General features: G+C 36.4%; 2 protein-coding genes across 2 annotated transcripts in view; one reads left to right on the top strand and one right to left on the bottom strand.

Moving 5' to 3' along the window:
* Positions 1-737: 737 nt before the first annotated feature.
* On the bottom strand, positions 738-8,772 carry LOC126267238 (dnaJ protein homolog 1). The gene is made up of 3 exons (XM_049972221.1): positions 8,597-8,772; positions 1,599-2,412; positions 738-1,490 (listed from the first exon to the last, which is right to left on the bottom strand). The coding sequence occupies exons 2-3, from the start codon at positions 2,403-2,405 to the stop codon at positions 1,257-1,259; spliced, it is 1,041 nt and encodes a 346-aa protein (XP_049828178.1). The 5' UTR covers positions 2,406-2,412; positions 8,597-8,772; the 3' UTR covers positions 738-1,256.
* A 45-nt stretch (positions 8,773-8,817) lies between these two features.
* Positions 8,818-15,292, top strand: part of LOC126266863 (very-long-chain enoyl-CoA reductase) — a 47,109-nt gene continuing 40,634 nt past the window's right edge. Inside the window, exons 1-3 of the mRNA XM_049971485.1 lie at positions 8,818-8,993; positions 9,096-9,146; positions 14,681-14,994. Coding sequence (XP_049827442.1) covers positions 8,988-8,993; positions 9,096-9,146; positions 14,681-14,994 — 371 coding nt within the window. The 5' untranslated portion in view covers positions 8,818-8,987. The remainder of the gene's footprint in view (positions 8,994-9,095; positions 9,147-14,680; positions 14,995-15,292) is intronic.

Here is a 15,292-nt window from a genome sequence, read left to right on the forward strand (position 1 = left end):
TTAGATTTTTCTTTTAATACTTCATATACGATTCCAATATTCAGCAAAGTACTTATTTTTATATAATGGAACTTGTATGAACATCCATTACACTGCATGTGAGTCCAACATGTCTCTACACACCGATTTAGAAAATGCAGCACAAAAATGACATTAGAATAGTACCACTTGGTTGAGAATTATAGATCACCATAATTTCACAAAAACAAAAGTATACTGCAGTTAAAAATGCCACAGTACAACACTAAGCTGGACAGCTGTGAAATGCTGCTACCTTTAACACTACATGTGCACTGAAAGAAAGAAAAAAAATGTACATATGTATGTAGTGTTCTACAGTGAGCCCTAATCACTTGGAACTGTTATCTCAACTAGATTTTGAAACATCACAGCACTGTGTTAGCAAACCAGTGTTCACAAATTTCTTGTTTACTGTATAGAATTCCACTTCCATACTGAAAAATTTACCCATTCTTATTGCAAAAGATATTTCACAAAAACAACCAGACCTACTAAAAGATCTTGCACATTAACCATAAACTGAGCAGTAACAAACAACAGATTAATGACCTGAATTTTTTTTACTTCTGTATGTGTGTTTTTATGGTCTGTACCTTTTCCCTAATCTAGATGTGTGGACACACACACACACACACACACACACACACACACACACACACACACAAACACAGCCCAAACTACGGTAAGGGAAAATGAGGGTTCTGTTACATAAAAAATGCAACTTTAATACAAATTTTATTAGCTAAGCTATTGGTTACACAATACTATTCACAAAGTAATTATTTACAATATGTATGCAGGCCCACAGAACAGGCAGACAATATAGCATTGTACTAAAACGTACAAAATACAGATTGGAAAATAATAATGTTTACAAATAAAAATTAAATCTTTAATTAAATTTATTACAAATATAGACAAGAACGAGATAGTGACACTGTCACCATTTTGTTATATTCAGTCAACATTGCCACATTCTCACAACATTCTTGCAGCAATTTAAGGAAAATCTATACATACACACTTGCACAGAAGAGCAGATTCACTCTCAGATCACACAGCATAAAAGGAACACAAACTCTTTATAACAGTCTTTTCACGTAACTGCCAAACCAACAAAGAATGAAAAATGATAATCACATTCTACATGGAAAAGATGAATGAATCTGCATTGCAAGTAGGAGAACAGACTTCACTTAAACAGCTTTTACCATAAAATACCCTCACATTAACATTCAATTTGGCAATGTATCATATAAAATGTCTCTGACACTTTGCGACAGAACATCAGGGAATTTAATATCAAATGAAACCAACAAGTCCCCTTTCCTGCTTGGTTCCTTTGGGAATGGCAGACCATGACCCTGAATGCGCTTCACTGTAGTTGGTTTCACTATCTCATTTGTGAGATTTATAGGAATTTTTTCGCCTGTCAGCGTAGGAACCTGGACGACAGTTCCACATAACGCCTGAAAGAGGACAATTATCATTCAGATTGGGTTGTATTAAATTGAAGTACACAATGTTTAATACCAGAGACTAAATGGACATAAATACAAAATAAATAAAAAACTTACCTGTTTCAAAGTAATTTTTGAAGTGAAGCGGATGTCACTTCCTTCTCTCTTGAAAAGAGGATGTGGCTTGTCTCTTATTATGAAAACAATATCAGCTGGAATTTTGTTTCGGCCTTGGTCCCCTTCACGCTGGAAGGTAATTTTCGTACCTGCCTTCCAACCAGGTTTCACACTTATGGTCAACACTTTATCCTCTTTACGTGTAGAACCATCAGGCTGCAAAACCTTCCTTGATATCTTCATTTTCTTGGTGCAACCTCGCAGAATGTCCTCCAATGTTACATATAAATCATGTTCAATTGGAGCATCCTGTATTTTGTCCTTGCTACGAGTAGGAGATCCACCAGGATGGTAGTTGAAAGAATGAGATCTGAAAGCAGGACCACCTGATTTCATGCCCATTGAGGTAAATGGATCATCTAACTCCATGTCATCAAAAATTCTGTTGCCACCAGGCCCACTCATTTCAAAGAAAGCTTGGAATGGGCTTGAAGACCCGAAGAACTGTGCAAATGTTGCACGTGGATCACCATGGAATGTGTAAGTGAATCCAGGTCCACCACCTTCAGCCGCACCAGGTGCACCTCCCTTCAGCCCTTCCTCGCCATATTTGTCATACACATCCCTCTTCTTTTTATCACTTAAAACTTCATATGCTTCAGCTACCTCCTTAAACCTTTCCTCTGCACCTGGGCTCTTATTTTTGTCAGGATGGTACTTCAGAGCCAATTTGCGGTAAGCTTTTTTAATTTCATCGTCTGTGGCACTTTTGGGGACTCCCAGGATTTTGTAATAATCTTTCCCCATCTTCAACCTGCAACAAACGAATGACCCATGTTAAAATTATATTTATCAATACTTACAGTATCCTGAAGGACTAACTACAAGTTATCAAGAACCAGTCATCGGGTATGATTGTCTACTACCTTATAGCAGTAAATTTGTCTCCGTCAGATGGAAATTCTCTCATTGTTATAAGGAGTTGATTTTTTTTATCTAGTCTGCATATTCTGGACATAGATCATTGCTAATGCATTCACATTCATTTGCTGTGACTGGAAGTTGAAGTAGAATAAAACAAAGCCCAAACCACACCAGCTCCCACATGTGACAATTCAAAAGTGGGAAATATTTGACACTGCTCTGATACTGTGAGCAACTGTGATACATGATCGATAAATATGAACACTATGGAGATCCCTGCATCTTCTGTATTATTGCTATTTACGCTTTATATTTCTGACTTAGCTAAAGGAAATGCTATCACTTGAACCATTTCTTAATTAGTGTTCTCATCAATTTTGTCTATTGAAGTGCTTTCCTGAAAGAGGATATAAATTACTGCTCTCATCAATTTTGCCTATCAAAGTATTTTGGTGAAAGAGGATACAAACTTACCTCCATTTACCTAACAGTGACAGTAACATTCTTTCCATTTTGACATGTTTGCAGCTAACTGCAGATAAAAGGAAATAGTAAATGATACCTGTATATGCTTGCAACACAGGATTTATAAACCATTATTGCTGCAGTTAATGATTCTTCTTGTACAAGATAAATGTTATTTCAATAATGAAGTGTCATTTAGGCATGTCTGATATTTTTCGAGATTTCAAATTGTGCTTGAGAATGGCTATACAGTGAAAATCATGATTGTGCGAAATAAATTAATAAAATTCTGTAGTCAAATAGGGGAAATTTTTGAAAAAGAAAAAAAAAACTATCATGGGATTTAATCTAACTGTTCAGGTCCTTCACTGAAATCGAAAATTTTGTTGCGGGTGACAATTGTGGTAAAAAAACTTTTTATATCTAAACGTAATGTTCTCCTTAGGAGAGAGAGTACTGACAAGTATTTCCAACAATTTACAAATTAATGGCAAGTACTACAACAATTGATGGAGCTGGAGTATGTACAATGGACCATTGATTTTTAAAAGTGTACAGCCTAGTAATAACTCTTACTGTGTGCAGCTGGCAGGATAGTATTACAACTACACTATCATACCACTTCCTTCGTCATTTAGGTGCAGTATTTTCCTTATACTTAAGATCCCAAAATCAAACAAGAAACGACATAGTCAAAATGAATGTTAAACTGGAGTGTTTTCATGGCCAAGCAAGAAAACTCTTAGACAATGAGAACAGTATGTATAAACATTTATTCGCATAAAGAGATTGACTTCCCATCCAGACTAACTCAGAAACTACTACAAACCTAACTTTTACTGCACTCAACTGCTACCTGTACTAACCTACTACATTAGGGAGAAATGCCCATCAACATGAGTCATTCAAAACATTATGACTGCTAAAGTGGAACTCAAAAATGAATAAGTTGAGGCAGTAAATTATAATGACTGACCCCTAATCTGCCACTTCACTGGTGAAAATGCCTACTTCAGGCAATATATTTCTATTACATACAGCTAGGTAACCAAAAAAGGTGCCTGACAACAGCCAATGTGCCTCAACATGCTTTGAGGACCAAAATTTTAAGATTTGAAAACTGTTGTCCTAAGCTTTTCTATTGCTCTCCACCACCTGTTGGAATATATTAAGTACTAGACAGACTGACAATTGCAACAAATGTATTAGACTTAAGATTTACATCAAAATTTTCTTCTCCCTATTCTGTCCATCTCCTCCTCTGCTATTCTCCTCCTCCCTCTGTTCTATGCCCATCCCCCCCCCCCTCTCCCTCTCTCTGACTTTTTGAGCCTTGTTTATTGTTACTAAAAACAAAACCTCACTTGGAGTGGGTAAAATGGTTGGGATCATTGGTATACACAGTGTAAGACAGATCTCTACAGCTACTTGTCAGTTAACAGTAAGGCTATACAATGCCACCTGGAAGTTTAGTATCATGAAGAAAACTGAAGGAATTTTGTGAAGAACATTTCAAAATTTTTGAAAATTTCACACAATGTCTTGTCTGTATATAGTTGTATAGATGAGACACCTGTGATTAATGTGAATTGTCAGGACTAAAGTGTGTGTAATAGTTTTGCAGTAACTGCAGCATACTGTGGACTGCAGTTTGTTCTGAAACTACCGCACATACTGAGGTTGTGGTTAAATTGGGACAGAAGAGGAACTAACTTCGCCCACTACAGTCCCCATGGCTGACTAAAACCTACTGCCATGTTCCCGTCACAACTCTACATCTTAACTCCAAAAGCCATCTTGCAGTGTGTGGCAGAGGGTAATTTGTCTACCACCACCACCACTTCCTTTCTTTCTTGTTCGTCATGAATTGTTCACAGGAATAACAACTGCTCGTAAGCCTAAATGTGGGTAAAGTCTATATAATTTTATCTTCACTGTGCTACATATACATAGGAGGAATCAATATACTTTTGCTGACTTCTACAAATGCACCCTGTCAGAACTTTAAACAGTAAACCACATTGTGACGCAGAATGCGTTTCTTGCAGTGCCTGCCAGTGGAATCTGCTGAGCATCTCCATCATGCTTTCACACGTAGTAAACAAAACACTAATGAAATGTGTAGCTCTTGTTTTAATCTTCTCCATTTTCCCTGACAGCCTTATCTGGAATAGATTACACAGATGAGCAATATTCAAATATTGGTCGAACGAGGGTTTTTGTGAGCTATCTACACTGTGAGTTGATTAAACTTCCTGAGGACTCTTCCAGTGAATCTGACTTGCATCTGTCTTAGCTGCAATCAATTTTAGGTGATTGTTCCACTTTGAATTGCTCCATACGCACACTCCTAGCTATTTTGTGACTGCTTCCACTGATTGTTTTGCAATCATGTAGTCATACTGTAATTTGTCTTTCTGCCTATTTATCCACAATGTGGGGCACGGCCAAAGCTATTTTTATATCTGAAGATTTCTCACCACAGAGTGACATGCTGTGATCTGTTTGCTAGAAACTATCCAATCTGAACACAGTGTTGGTCTGATTTTGAGTATGCCCATATTTTGTTCACCACATGGCAGTGCAGAACTGTATCGAATGACTTACTCAAATCAAGAACACAACATCCACATGGGTGCAAGTCTCTACTGATGCCAGTAATAATATGTAAATTGCAGCACCACTACTTTTATCTCTGCCTACCTATGAATGGCAACTTCAAATCAAATACGAAGAGTGCTAATTGTACCTACTTGGTACATGTCAACAGCACAAACATTGTCCAAGAAAGTTTAATAGTAAGTTAAGGGAGAAAACTATTAAAGGTGAGAGACGCATTAAATGTATATGTGCAACTGCAGTATCACTCAAAATCTAGAATTGCCACCATATCTGTATGTACACACAATGTTTACTATCCCTGCATCTTTAACACTTTAAACGAATCTCTTTCCAAGTGCTTCACACAATGCAAGTTTTTTTTACATACATTCCTGAAGAATTAAATATGTTTGCAAGTTTTTTTTACATACATTCCTGAAGAATTAAATATGTTTAACTAAAGTACAAACACAAATGTTATCTTCCAGATTGCATAAGAAACATTCTCACCTACAAAAATGTTAATACCTGAACAGTTTTTTTTTTCCCCTTCTTCTCGTTATAGTTTGTTGAGCACATACCCACAAAATCTAAAATTTTTGTCACTCCACATATAATATTACAGCAGTATTACCCATTCCTTTCTTATTTCCATAACAGAAATTAAAAACTTGACACTACGTTGCAAGAATTTATGATTAATGATAAATCGAGAAATAGTAGTACAGTGTATACTGCTCTTTTAAAATGTTGGCAAAGATACTAAGAAAACCTACAGTTCCAAACTCTAAGCACCTCTTCAGGTTCAAACATATACAATCTTAAACCCATATATGTAAAATGCATTTCACATTTTCAACAATAAATCACACAAATTTCACAATATTGACCTATGTCGCAACCTACTGTATTCGCTGTACGTGCAAGTAGCAGACAAATCAGGATAAGAATATAGTATACCCATACTGAATAATCAAATTTTCATAATTATAAAAAGATGGAATGATAGCAACCATATCCCGCATTTACTATTAGTGTGTAACAATGGAACCAGCTCCTATTAATTAGCATGTAGCCAAACACCTTTATAATTTAAATGTCACTGCACAATTAGCACACTTCTGTTGTCAATGCAGGTGCGTTATTCAAAGAAAGTATGCGATAACATCCTTAGCCGCCATTTACTAGCAAACAATTATGCAAAATATGTTAATAACTTACAAAAGTTGTTGAGAATATAAAGAAGTCTTACTGTAAATTAGTGAACAAAATAAATTTACCCATATGAAATCTCCCCAATAAATTACTTATCCCAATAACTGCCACCCCCCTCCAAATCCCCATTACTACAAACAAGATACAAACTGTCAACCTTACAACATCCCATTGCTCCAGATTCCCTAACAGCCCTACAAGACAGCATTGTCAAGATCAATGTGTGTCCTATTAGAAGTATCAGAACACCTAGTAACAGTGATATGCAAATACCATTTCTAGTTAACTTTGAATGTTTCAATTTGTCTGCTATGACAATTTCACAACAAAACAACTAATATGCTCCTTAAAATACAGAAACACAATTTTACATGGATAAACCATTAATTGTCAATATATACGCAGTCACAATACCCAAGTTCCATGAAAGACTATTCTATTTCCATCACAAGCTAGACACACACACACTTGCAGTTACCCATGCAGTACCAGTTTATAATTTAATCATCACACCTTATTAGCATATGCAGTTGGCAAAGCTAACAAATGTTAATGCCAAATACAGATTTTTGCTAATAGAATGGTCTGTGGTGAAGCCTTACGTTACAAAAATAAATTGCATAGCATGTTCAGAAAATATATTTGGTAATGGAAAAATCAGTTATTTTGATATTATGTACACAGACAATACACAAAATACGAAAACTGCAAGGGTTCGGTCCACGGAGTGCCTTTTACCCACACTTAATTTCCGGAATCTTCCAAGATCCATAACGATCATCTGATTTTTCAGATGTTAACAGCTTCGATTCCATTGTCATGCTGTCGCAACCTCAGGTGCTAATATAAAATCAGTACTATGCGCGTTGTTTTAATGTGGTTACTCTATTAAGTCAAGTCAAGAATACACATTGGGGGCAATACGGATACTATCATCAAAACATTGCATTTTTCGCGCAGATATCCATATCACATTATCACGTAGTGTCAACTACTTTATTGAAGACGTCCTGAAGTGCAACACCATACTGCACACAAATTCTACGAAAGACTAATCACTTCTGTTGGAGATACTGATTCTGCCATAAAAGCTTACCAACACTGAATGTAAACAAGATCAAAATCTGACGTAACCTACATATTTAGAACTATAAATAACTTGTTGAGAGCTCTGCTACTGTAACTTCCGCCACAAACCATTTTCGGTTGGAATTTACAACGAACTATCTCCTTTATTGGCTAATGTTTTCTTTAAAATGCCTATTGTGAGAATGAATACGACCTTAAAATAAATGTGACATTAGATGCAATTAGTTTGTTTAGCACGAGAGCAATTACATAATTTGATATGAGCGCATATATAAACTAACTTGCCCTAAATTTGTACTGTTATATCCTGATACCTGCCACGTAATTCTTTATGCGACACGTTACGTGGAATTATCTCCGTCAAAACTGCCACCTCTAAACTTCAGTGCATTACGCAGATAATACAAAGAGAGGAAAAAATGGCAAAGGACAGTGAATAATTCAATGCACTCTGAAGGTACGATAACATAAAATGGCTCTACACAGGAAGAGAAACTTCGCACCCCACCAATACGATCAACGTTTTCCTCAAACATTAAAATATAATTCATTTTCACTCACACTTACGACGAAGAACTAAAATAGTTCGGTCTTGCTTCACTGAAACACACTGCGGATCATTGCTCAGCAGAGAACACAGTCGCATCCATTTTTAAAATATAAATAAAAGCGTCCAAAATAACACAACATATGGGAGTACTTACGATTTACAACGATGTAGAAGATTCTGCAAATAATTTAAACAAACACACGATCGACAGCACAACTCACAGGACTTCGTCAAACTAAACCCTTACGCGCTTCTGCTCCGTGCATATATACCCACACTCTTCGAGAATATTCCGGAAGCGTCTGTACGCTGGCAGATTTCCAACACGGCAAAGATAACATTTGGAAAGATGTACTCAACGTTTCGATTATCGATATTTTACGCTCGAGCTGTCTGGTGTAACATCCTTGTTGCTGAAGTGCTTCTACCTGTCGGCAAAGAAACGATACTAAGTTTTGCCTTAGTCAGGTTTTATGCAAATATAATGCGGGAGGTACGGATAAAGTGGTTGGAAGTTGAGCGTTGAGCGCCGTAGATTAAGCAGGATGAATGTAAGCTATGAAGTCAAATGTAGCGACAGACATGAAATGCAGTTTGTTAATATAATGTGGTTAATATTATTAAATGATGTTGATATGTTTTGTTTCTTTCAGATCGAAATTTTCGCTGCCCACGATTCAAAACGTATCGGAACTCTCGATAATGTAAGTCACTGTAAAATTATTACGGAAATTGTCAGCATCAAAACTTTATTTCGGAAGTGGTCCCCACATTGCTGTATTTTGCTCTTTCCTGTGGTTACTTAGTTAAGGAATTTATATTAAAATAATAAAATGCTAATACAGATTCTAAACAATGCATATGATTGACCATCTCCAAGAATCTGAGAAATTATGTTTAATGGGAATAATTATCACCCCCCAAGAAAAAAGGAAACAAAGTCGTTACTATGTTTCTTCTGGTAGCGCAGTTTGTTGCGTGATCAAGAATATTTGATGGTATTCGTAATTGATAGCTGCTGATTTCATAGTAATGTTTAGCGGGAAAAAAAGCATTAAGGAAATGTTCCGGAATATGTCAAGTTCTCATTAAAAAAAAAAAAAAAAAAAAAAAAGCAGCTCTGTGCGCTAGAATGTTGCACGAGATGATGTTGGAACACTTAAGTTTCTGATGCGAAAAGGAAAAAAAACCTAGATTTTTGGTGTTCATTAATCAACAGACGTGGAGTTACCAAGACCACAGTGTGAAAAATAAAATAACTTTAAAACTTATTTATTCAACAGAATATGGTCCAAAGTTGTTAATGATACCTCATGTAAAAGTCTTTTTGGAGACCTACACGTTATTGCTCTTATGCTAATACATTTCCTGCCTAGTGGTATCTGTGATTGATAGGAGTGTGCTGAAGATAACTGTGCAGTTGACGGCCACAATATCGGAAGTAAAACCTAGTAACAAAATACATTTGCCTAGTGTACTTTTATTGAAAGTGTATGTGGTGTAAATATGATTGGTCACACAGTCTGTGAATACTGCCTGACTGTGCCCAACGTTTAGTAAAAGCCCTAAACACAACACACATTGACACAAATCCACATGATGGTGGATGTGCAACCTTCTAATACTTAATAAATATAACAGGTTACAGTGCTTAGTACTTTCAGCTGATACTCAGAGCTGTCAAGTTCAAGACTAACTTTAAATGTTCACATTTAAAGACCATAAGGATCTAGTTGATCACTAGTCCTATTCAAACCCCAAATCAGGAATTTGATGAAATGGACAGGATCATTCCTATCATTAGTGTTGATAGGAAGAGAAGTTTTGTAGAGTTGATCTCTCAGAAACACTTTAAAGTAGTAGATGGGAAAGCAGTAAAAAATGTGGCACCTTGCAGGTTTACCTTATACTGCTGGATAGTTGTTGCTTTATTATTAACTGAATCACTAATTCCAGTATAGAATATTAAATACAAGCTGCTGTTAACTATGTGGGTTTCCAATCTGTCCCAACATTAGAAGTGGGACATCATTTCTCAAATCCACCCCATCTTTCCCTACAGTTCCTAAAAATGTAACTGCTTTATATGTATTTAGATGTGTTCTCAGTCAATTGCCGTGGGGAATTTTGCTGTTTATTGTGGTAGATTAAAGCAGCAGCAACCTCTGTATTCAACAGGTTCATCATCAAAAAGACAGGAATGAGTCATTCCATGCCAAATCAAGCTAACTGCCAGCCTGACCCTTTCAGATTTTCATCAAATTTGGTGTGTTCATTGCCCATACACAGAGAGTGAAAAATATCAAATTTCATCATTTTAGAAAAACAACGAATGTAATGGCCGCCGGAAAAATCGAAAAATGTATGTAATTTGACAATCACTGCTGAGACTAACCGCTGTAACTTCTAGGTCTGTGAAACAGGTAATTTTGGGACGTGCTACGAAGATTTCAAATGATACCTCACATAGCCGTATTCAAACCATATCCATAAAGGTCAGTGACATTGATCTTGAATCTTCTGAATCATGTTGCCTTCAAAATTTCTGTAAATAATAAAAAAAAATTGTTTCTTCATGTTCCACTACACAACATAAAAGAAAAGTCAAGTGGGGATGACATTTGGAGATACAAATTAATATCTACAGCTATGTGATACAATAAAGCAATACTAATTGAATGCAAACTGCAACAAAATCGCACAAACTACTGAGAAACATGTTAACAATTAAAACACTGTTGTAATAGCAACACACATTAAGATAGCAAGATGAACTGGACAATAACGAGCATTTGCAATATGCAAGGTAACAGTCTATGACCTCGGACTTCCAGGAGACAAAGTGTCGTATTATCGTCCCTACCAAATGTGTGGCAAGTAGATTAAAATTTATACAAATGTATAAAAACACTACCATGCCTCAGTGCTGGGTTGCAAGGGATCACCATGTATCTTTTGGCGAATTGACGGACATGTCACATGCAGTTCTCACATCGGCCTTCGTAAGAATGTCTGTCTTGTTCACCGTAAAGATGACAGGTTTCTTGGAGTATTCAGATGAAGTTGAACAGCCATTATGATACAGAAAGTTTTCAGAATACACCCAAGGCAACAGTGACCTTCATGCGTGCATGCAGCAAACTCAGTAATATCACTGAGGTATGACGCTTGTTGTGGCCCACCTTAGATACTTTTTTTTTAAATTTTTTTTTATGTGGTTAATTGGAGAAAAACATTGTTACGGTCTTTGGGAATAACACATTGCTTATGGATACCTGCACTAGTGCAAACCTGTGCAAATTGCTCTTGATGGAGACCTGCTTCATCACATTATTAGTTCTTTAACTAAATTCGTACACAGTAATGTTCTTGTAACACCATTCAGACAACTGTCTTCTCATCTGAGAGTTGTAGAGGCACTGCAGAGTGGCACAGGAAGCATGTCTGAGTGATACCATTATTATTATGGTCATTTTCCTTGTGATGTGACAAGGAAATGCCATACTGAACAATCATTGAAATCGCTGATCAAAAGACACATTTGCAAAATTGTTGCGGGTTTTGTAAAGGGCCACAGCACCATCTGAAAAGTAGTAAATGTACCTGAGTGTTCTATGAAAATGAGATATCGTGAAGTTTACCAAATGATGTTGGATAGGCTGGACACTCAGAGGAAATATAATCAATTGCATGATATTGTGGATGTCTATAATAAATAGCAAATGGATGAATGGTGGCCTGTGTGATGTTCCAGTGGTACCTCTCTCATCCTGCAGTGTAAATGCCAAATTCTCTGCAAAATCTTTCAACAACTTGTCCATTCTCACAAAGTGTCTTCCAGCTGATGAAGAAATTCAGACAATTGGGTGGTTACAAAGGAGTGCAGAGCAGCCCCTCCACCTCTGGCCCAAGAAGTCTTCCACAGAAGATAGAAGAGTGAGGGAAGCTGTTGTATATGTGCACAGTTTGTATGTTGTTTCATCAATTCCATTTTCATCAGACAGTTCTCCTGGGTATCTCATGAGACACTGTACCTGGGCAGTTCTTATATGTTGACATGTTACTTCTGCTGTGCGAGATGGCAATTTATCTTGGCACTACTGTGTACATGTTAAGTAGAAAGTCGGCTTCACATGTCAACTCTTTCAGTCTGTAACCTTCCAACATGAGCTTCACAATTTGGTGAATACTGCAAATATACGCACTGTCAGTACCAGTTGCACCAGACAGAAAACAGTTCTTGGACCATAACTGGCAAATTTTGGATAATGCTTCTTTCAAAGCCTCGATGTTCATCTTAGTGCTTGATACAGCTCATTGGGGTTTCCTTACACCAGTAATCTCTATTTATGAACCCTTGAAACATTTTCCTTGAGAAAAACAAAATCTCCCCCCCCCCCCCCCCCAGCAAACAGCAGCTGTTGTAGAATTTTGTCATAGAGTTCACAATATGTTCACTTAGGTCACAGATTAGGTGTTACTAAGATTCCACATCTTTGGCTAATTGTTTTGCCTTTCTCACGAAATAGTTTGAGGCTCCAAAGCCATGTTTAGTTCTTTGAATGCTCTAACCTTTTGGAAGAAGTGTCAACATTAGGATCTGCTCACTGATTATGGTGCTAGTACTGAATTTCCCTTTCACTTGCATTATAATTTCAGATTCCACATTTGTTTCGCCCTCTCCATTTTTTTCGTATTTAGTTTGCAGTAGCCCTCCCTCCCTCTTCACCAGGGATTTGCCAAGGGATAACACACAGTCATTTGATACAAGTAAAACAATGTGTAGGACAACAGATATGTCTGACATGCCAGAGGAGTAATGAAGGTTTGGAATTCCTGCCTGTGTCATTGGTTCAGTGACAGGTATTGTTTGTGTGTCATCTTTTTACTACATCTATCACATATTTTGTGGCCTGTCATTCCTCATATTGACAAAAAACATTTTCCCTGTGAATAATGGCTTGTTCATATTGTTACCTACTGTGCGTTGCTATCACATCGTCTTTTTAAATGTTAACATGTTATCAGTACTTTGTCATTTAGTTGCAGTTTGCATTCAATTTATACACTTTTATTCTATCACATTACTGTATATGTTAATTTGTATCTCCTAATCCATATGGCATCCTGAATTTAATTTTTTACTATGTTGTGCAGTGCAACATGAAGATGCAAATATTTTTCAAAAATTTTGAAGATATGTTTTGAGACATTCAGGATCAAAGTCACTGACCTTATTCATGTATATTGTTTCAATGTTGCCATGTTGGATATCATTTGAAAGCTTGTTCCTAGCTCTTTCCAAAATTACCTGTTTCATAGTTCTGTCTCTATTAGAACAGTAGTTACAGCCATTTGTGTCAACAATGTTAGTTGAATTTTCCGTGCATTTTTAGAAATCAGGACAGCCATTACTTTTGTTGTACATGTTAGTTCTAAAATTTTGCAATTTTCATTCCCACAATGTGTGCAATCAACACACCAAAGTTGACAAAAATGGAACATGGTTGGGTTGAAAATGGTACTTTCCTGTGTTGATTTGGTATGTAATGACCCCGATTTCACATGTACTGGTAAGGCTTTTGAGGAATCTATTTTCTACAATTACTGTGCTTTACATGCAGTCATAAAAACTTGAATGAAATGATAAAAGTGTGTTAACTGTCAATGTCAATTAAATTCACCAACAGCCCTGTATTTTTTGAAGGCTATCAGTTTGATGACTTCACTACACCATCTTCAGGCCACATATGCATCTTTCCAAATAAACAGAAATGTCATACAGAGCCATAAATCTCTGGAGGTTATTAATTCAATTGTTACACTAGTGTTTCATTCAAAGACTTAGCAACTCACTGAAACACTAGTGTAACGATTGTATTCACAACATCCAGAGATTATGGCCCTATATGACATTTTTGTTTGTTTTGGAGAGATACATATGGGACCTAAAGATGGCACAGTGAAATGCTGAAACTGGTGGCCTTTAAAATAAAATAAACTGAAATCATAAGATAAACGGCTGTCGGTGAATTTCATTGATATTGACAGTTACTTAACTAGCCGATGTGTCCTGTCCATGATGAACCAACAGAGGAAAAGTCTATCAACTGTTCAATAAGCAAAGTTATTCATATTTTAGTGATATATTGCTGTCATTATAATGCAAAGAATATTTTTGATAGTTTATTGTTTATCAGCATGTAATTTTTTATAAACAAATTAATCTAAATTTCAGGTGAGTCCATCAAGCAACATAAAAAACATCAAGAAACAGATTGAGGAGTTGAGGCCAAAGTTATACCCTGATAGGCAGTCAGTCAGACTTGAACCAAAGGGAAAGACATTGAAGGATGAAGAGACTGTGAGCTCATTGGGATTAGGAAATGGATCTAAACTGTATGTAAAAGATCTTGGGCCTCAAATAGGGTGGAAAACCGTTTTCTTAGCAGAGTATGCTGGTCCACTTGCAGTTTACTTGTGGATTTATCAGAGACCATGGCTGTTCTATGGTTCAGATGCTGCAGCACTACAGCCACATCCTGTAGTTCAGTATGTATTTTATTCGAATATAAATTTTCATTTTATTTCGGTCTTTATTGGTTTGAGAGTAATTTACTTGGTCTTAACACTTACCAGGCAGAAAGGGACTTATAAAATTATTATTATATCACCAAGTCTGAGTGGGGGAAAAAAACTTGTAAATTTTCATTTCTGATATCATCTTACTGCAGCTTGTGATCAAAATTTTTCTAAACCTGTGTTCACACAGTGTTTTTTTTTTGTGTGCAAATTTTAATAACCTTCACAGTAATGTCCCCTAAGATAAAGCCACAAGGTGACGACCTTA

This window comes from Schistocerca gregaria, chromosome 4 (genome assembly GCF_023897955.1).
Source record: "Schistocerca gregaria isolate iqSchGreg1 chromosome 4, iqSchGreg1.2, whole genome shotgun sequence".
In the NCBI taxonomy this organism is placed as follows: Eukaryota; Metazoa; Arthropoda; class Insecta; order Orthoptera; family Acrididae; genus Schistocerca; species Schistocerca gregaria.

Coding starts and splice junctions, on each gene's coding strand:
- LOC126267238 (XM_049972221.1), bottom strand. CDS start 2,405: ATGGGGAAAGATTATTACAAAATCCTGGGAGTCCCCAAAAGTGCCACA. Junction 1,491..1,598: donor CAAAAATTACTTTGAAACAG/GTAAGTTTTTTA, acceptor GTCCTCTTTCAG/GCGTTATGTGGAACTGTCGT.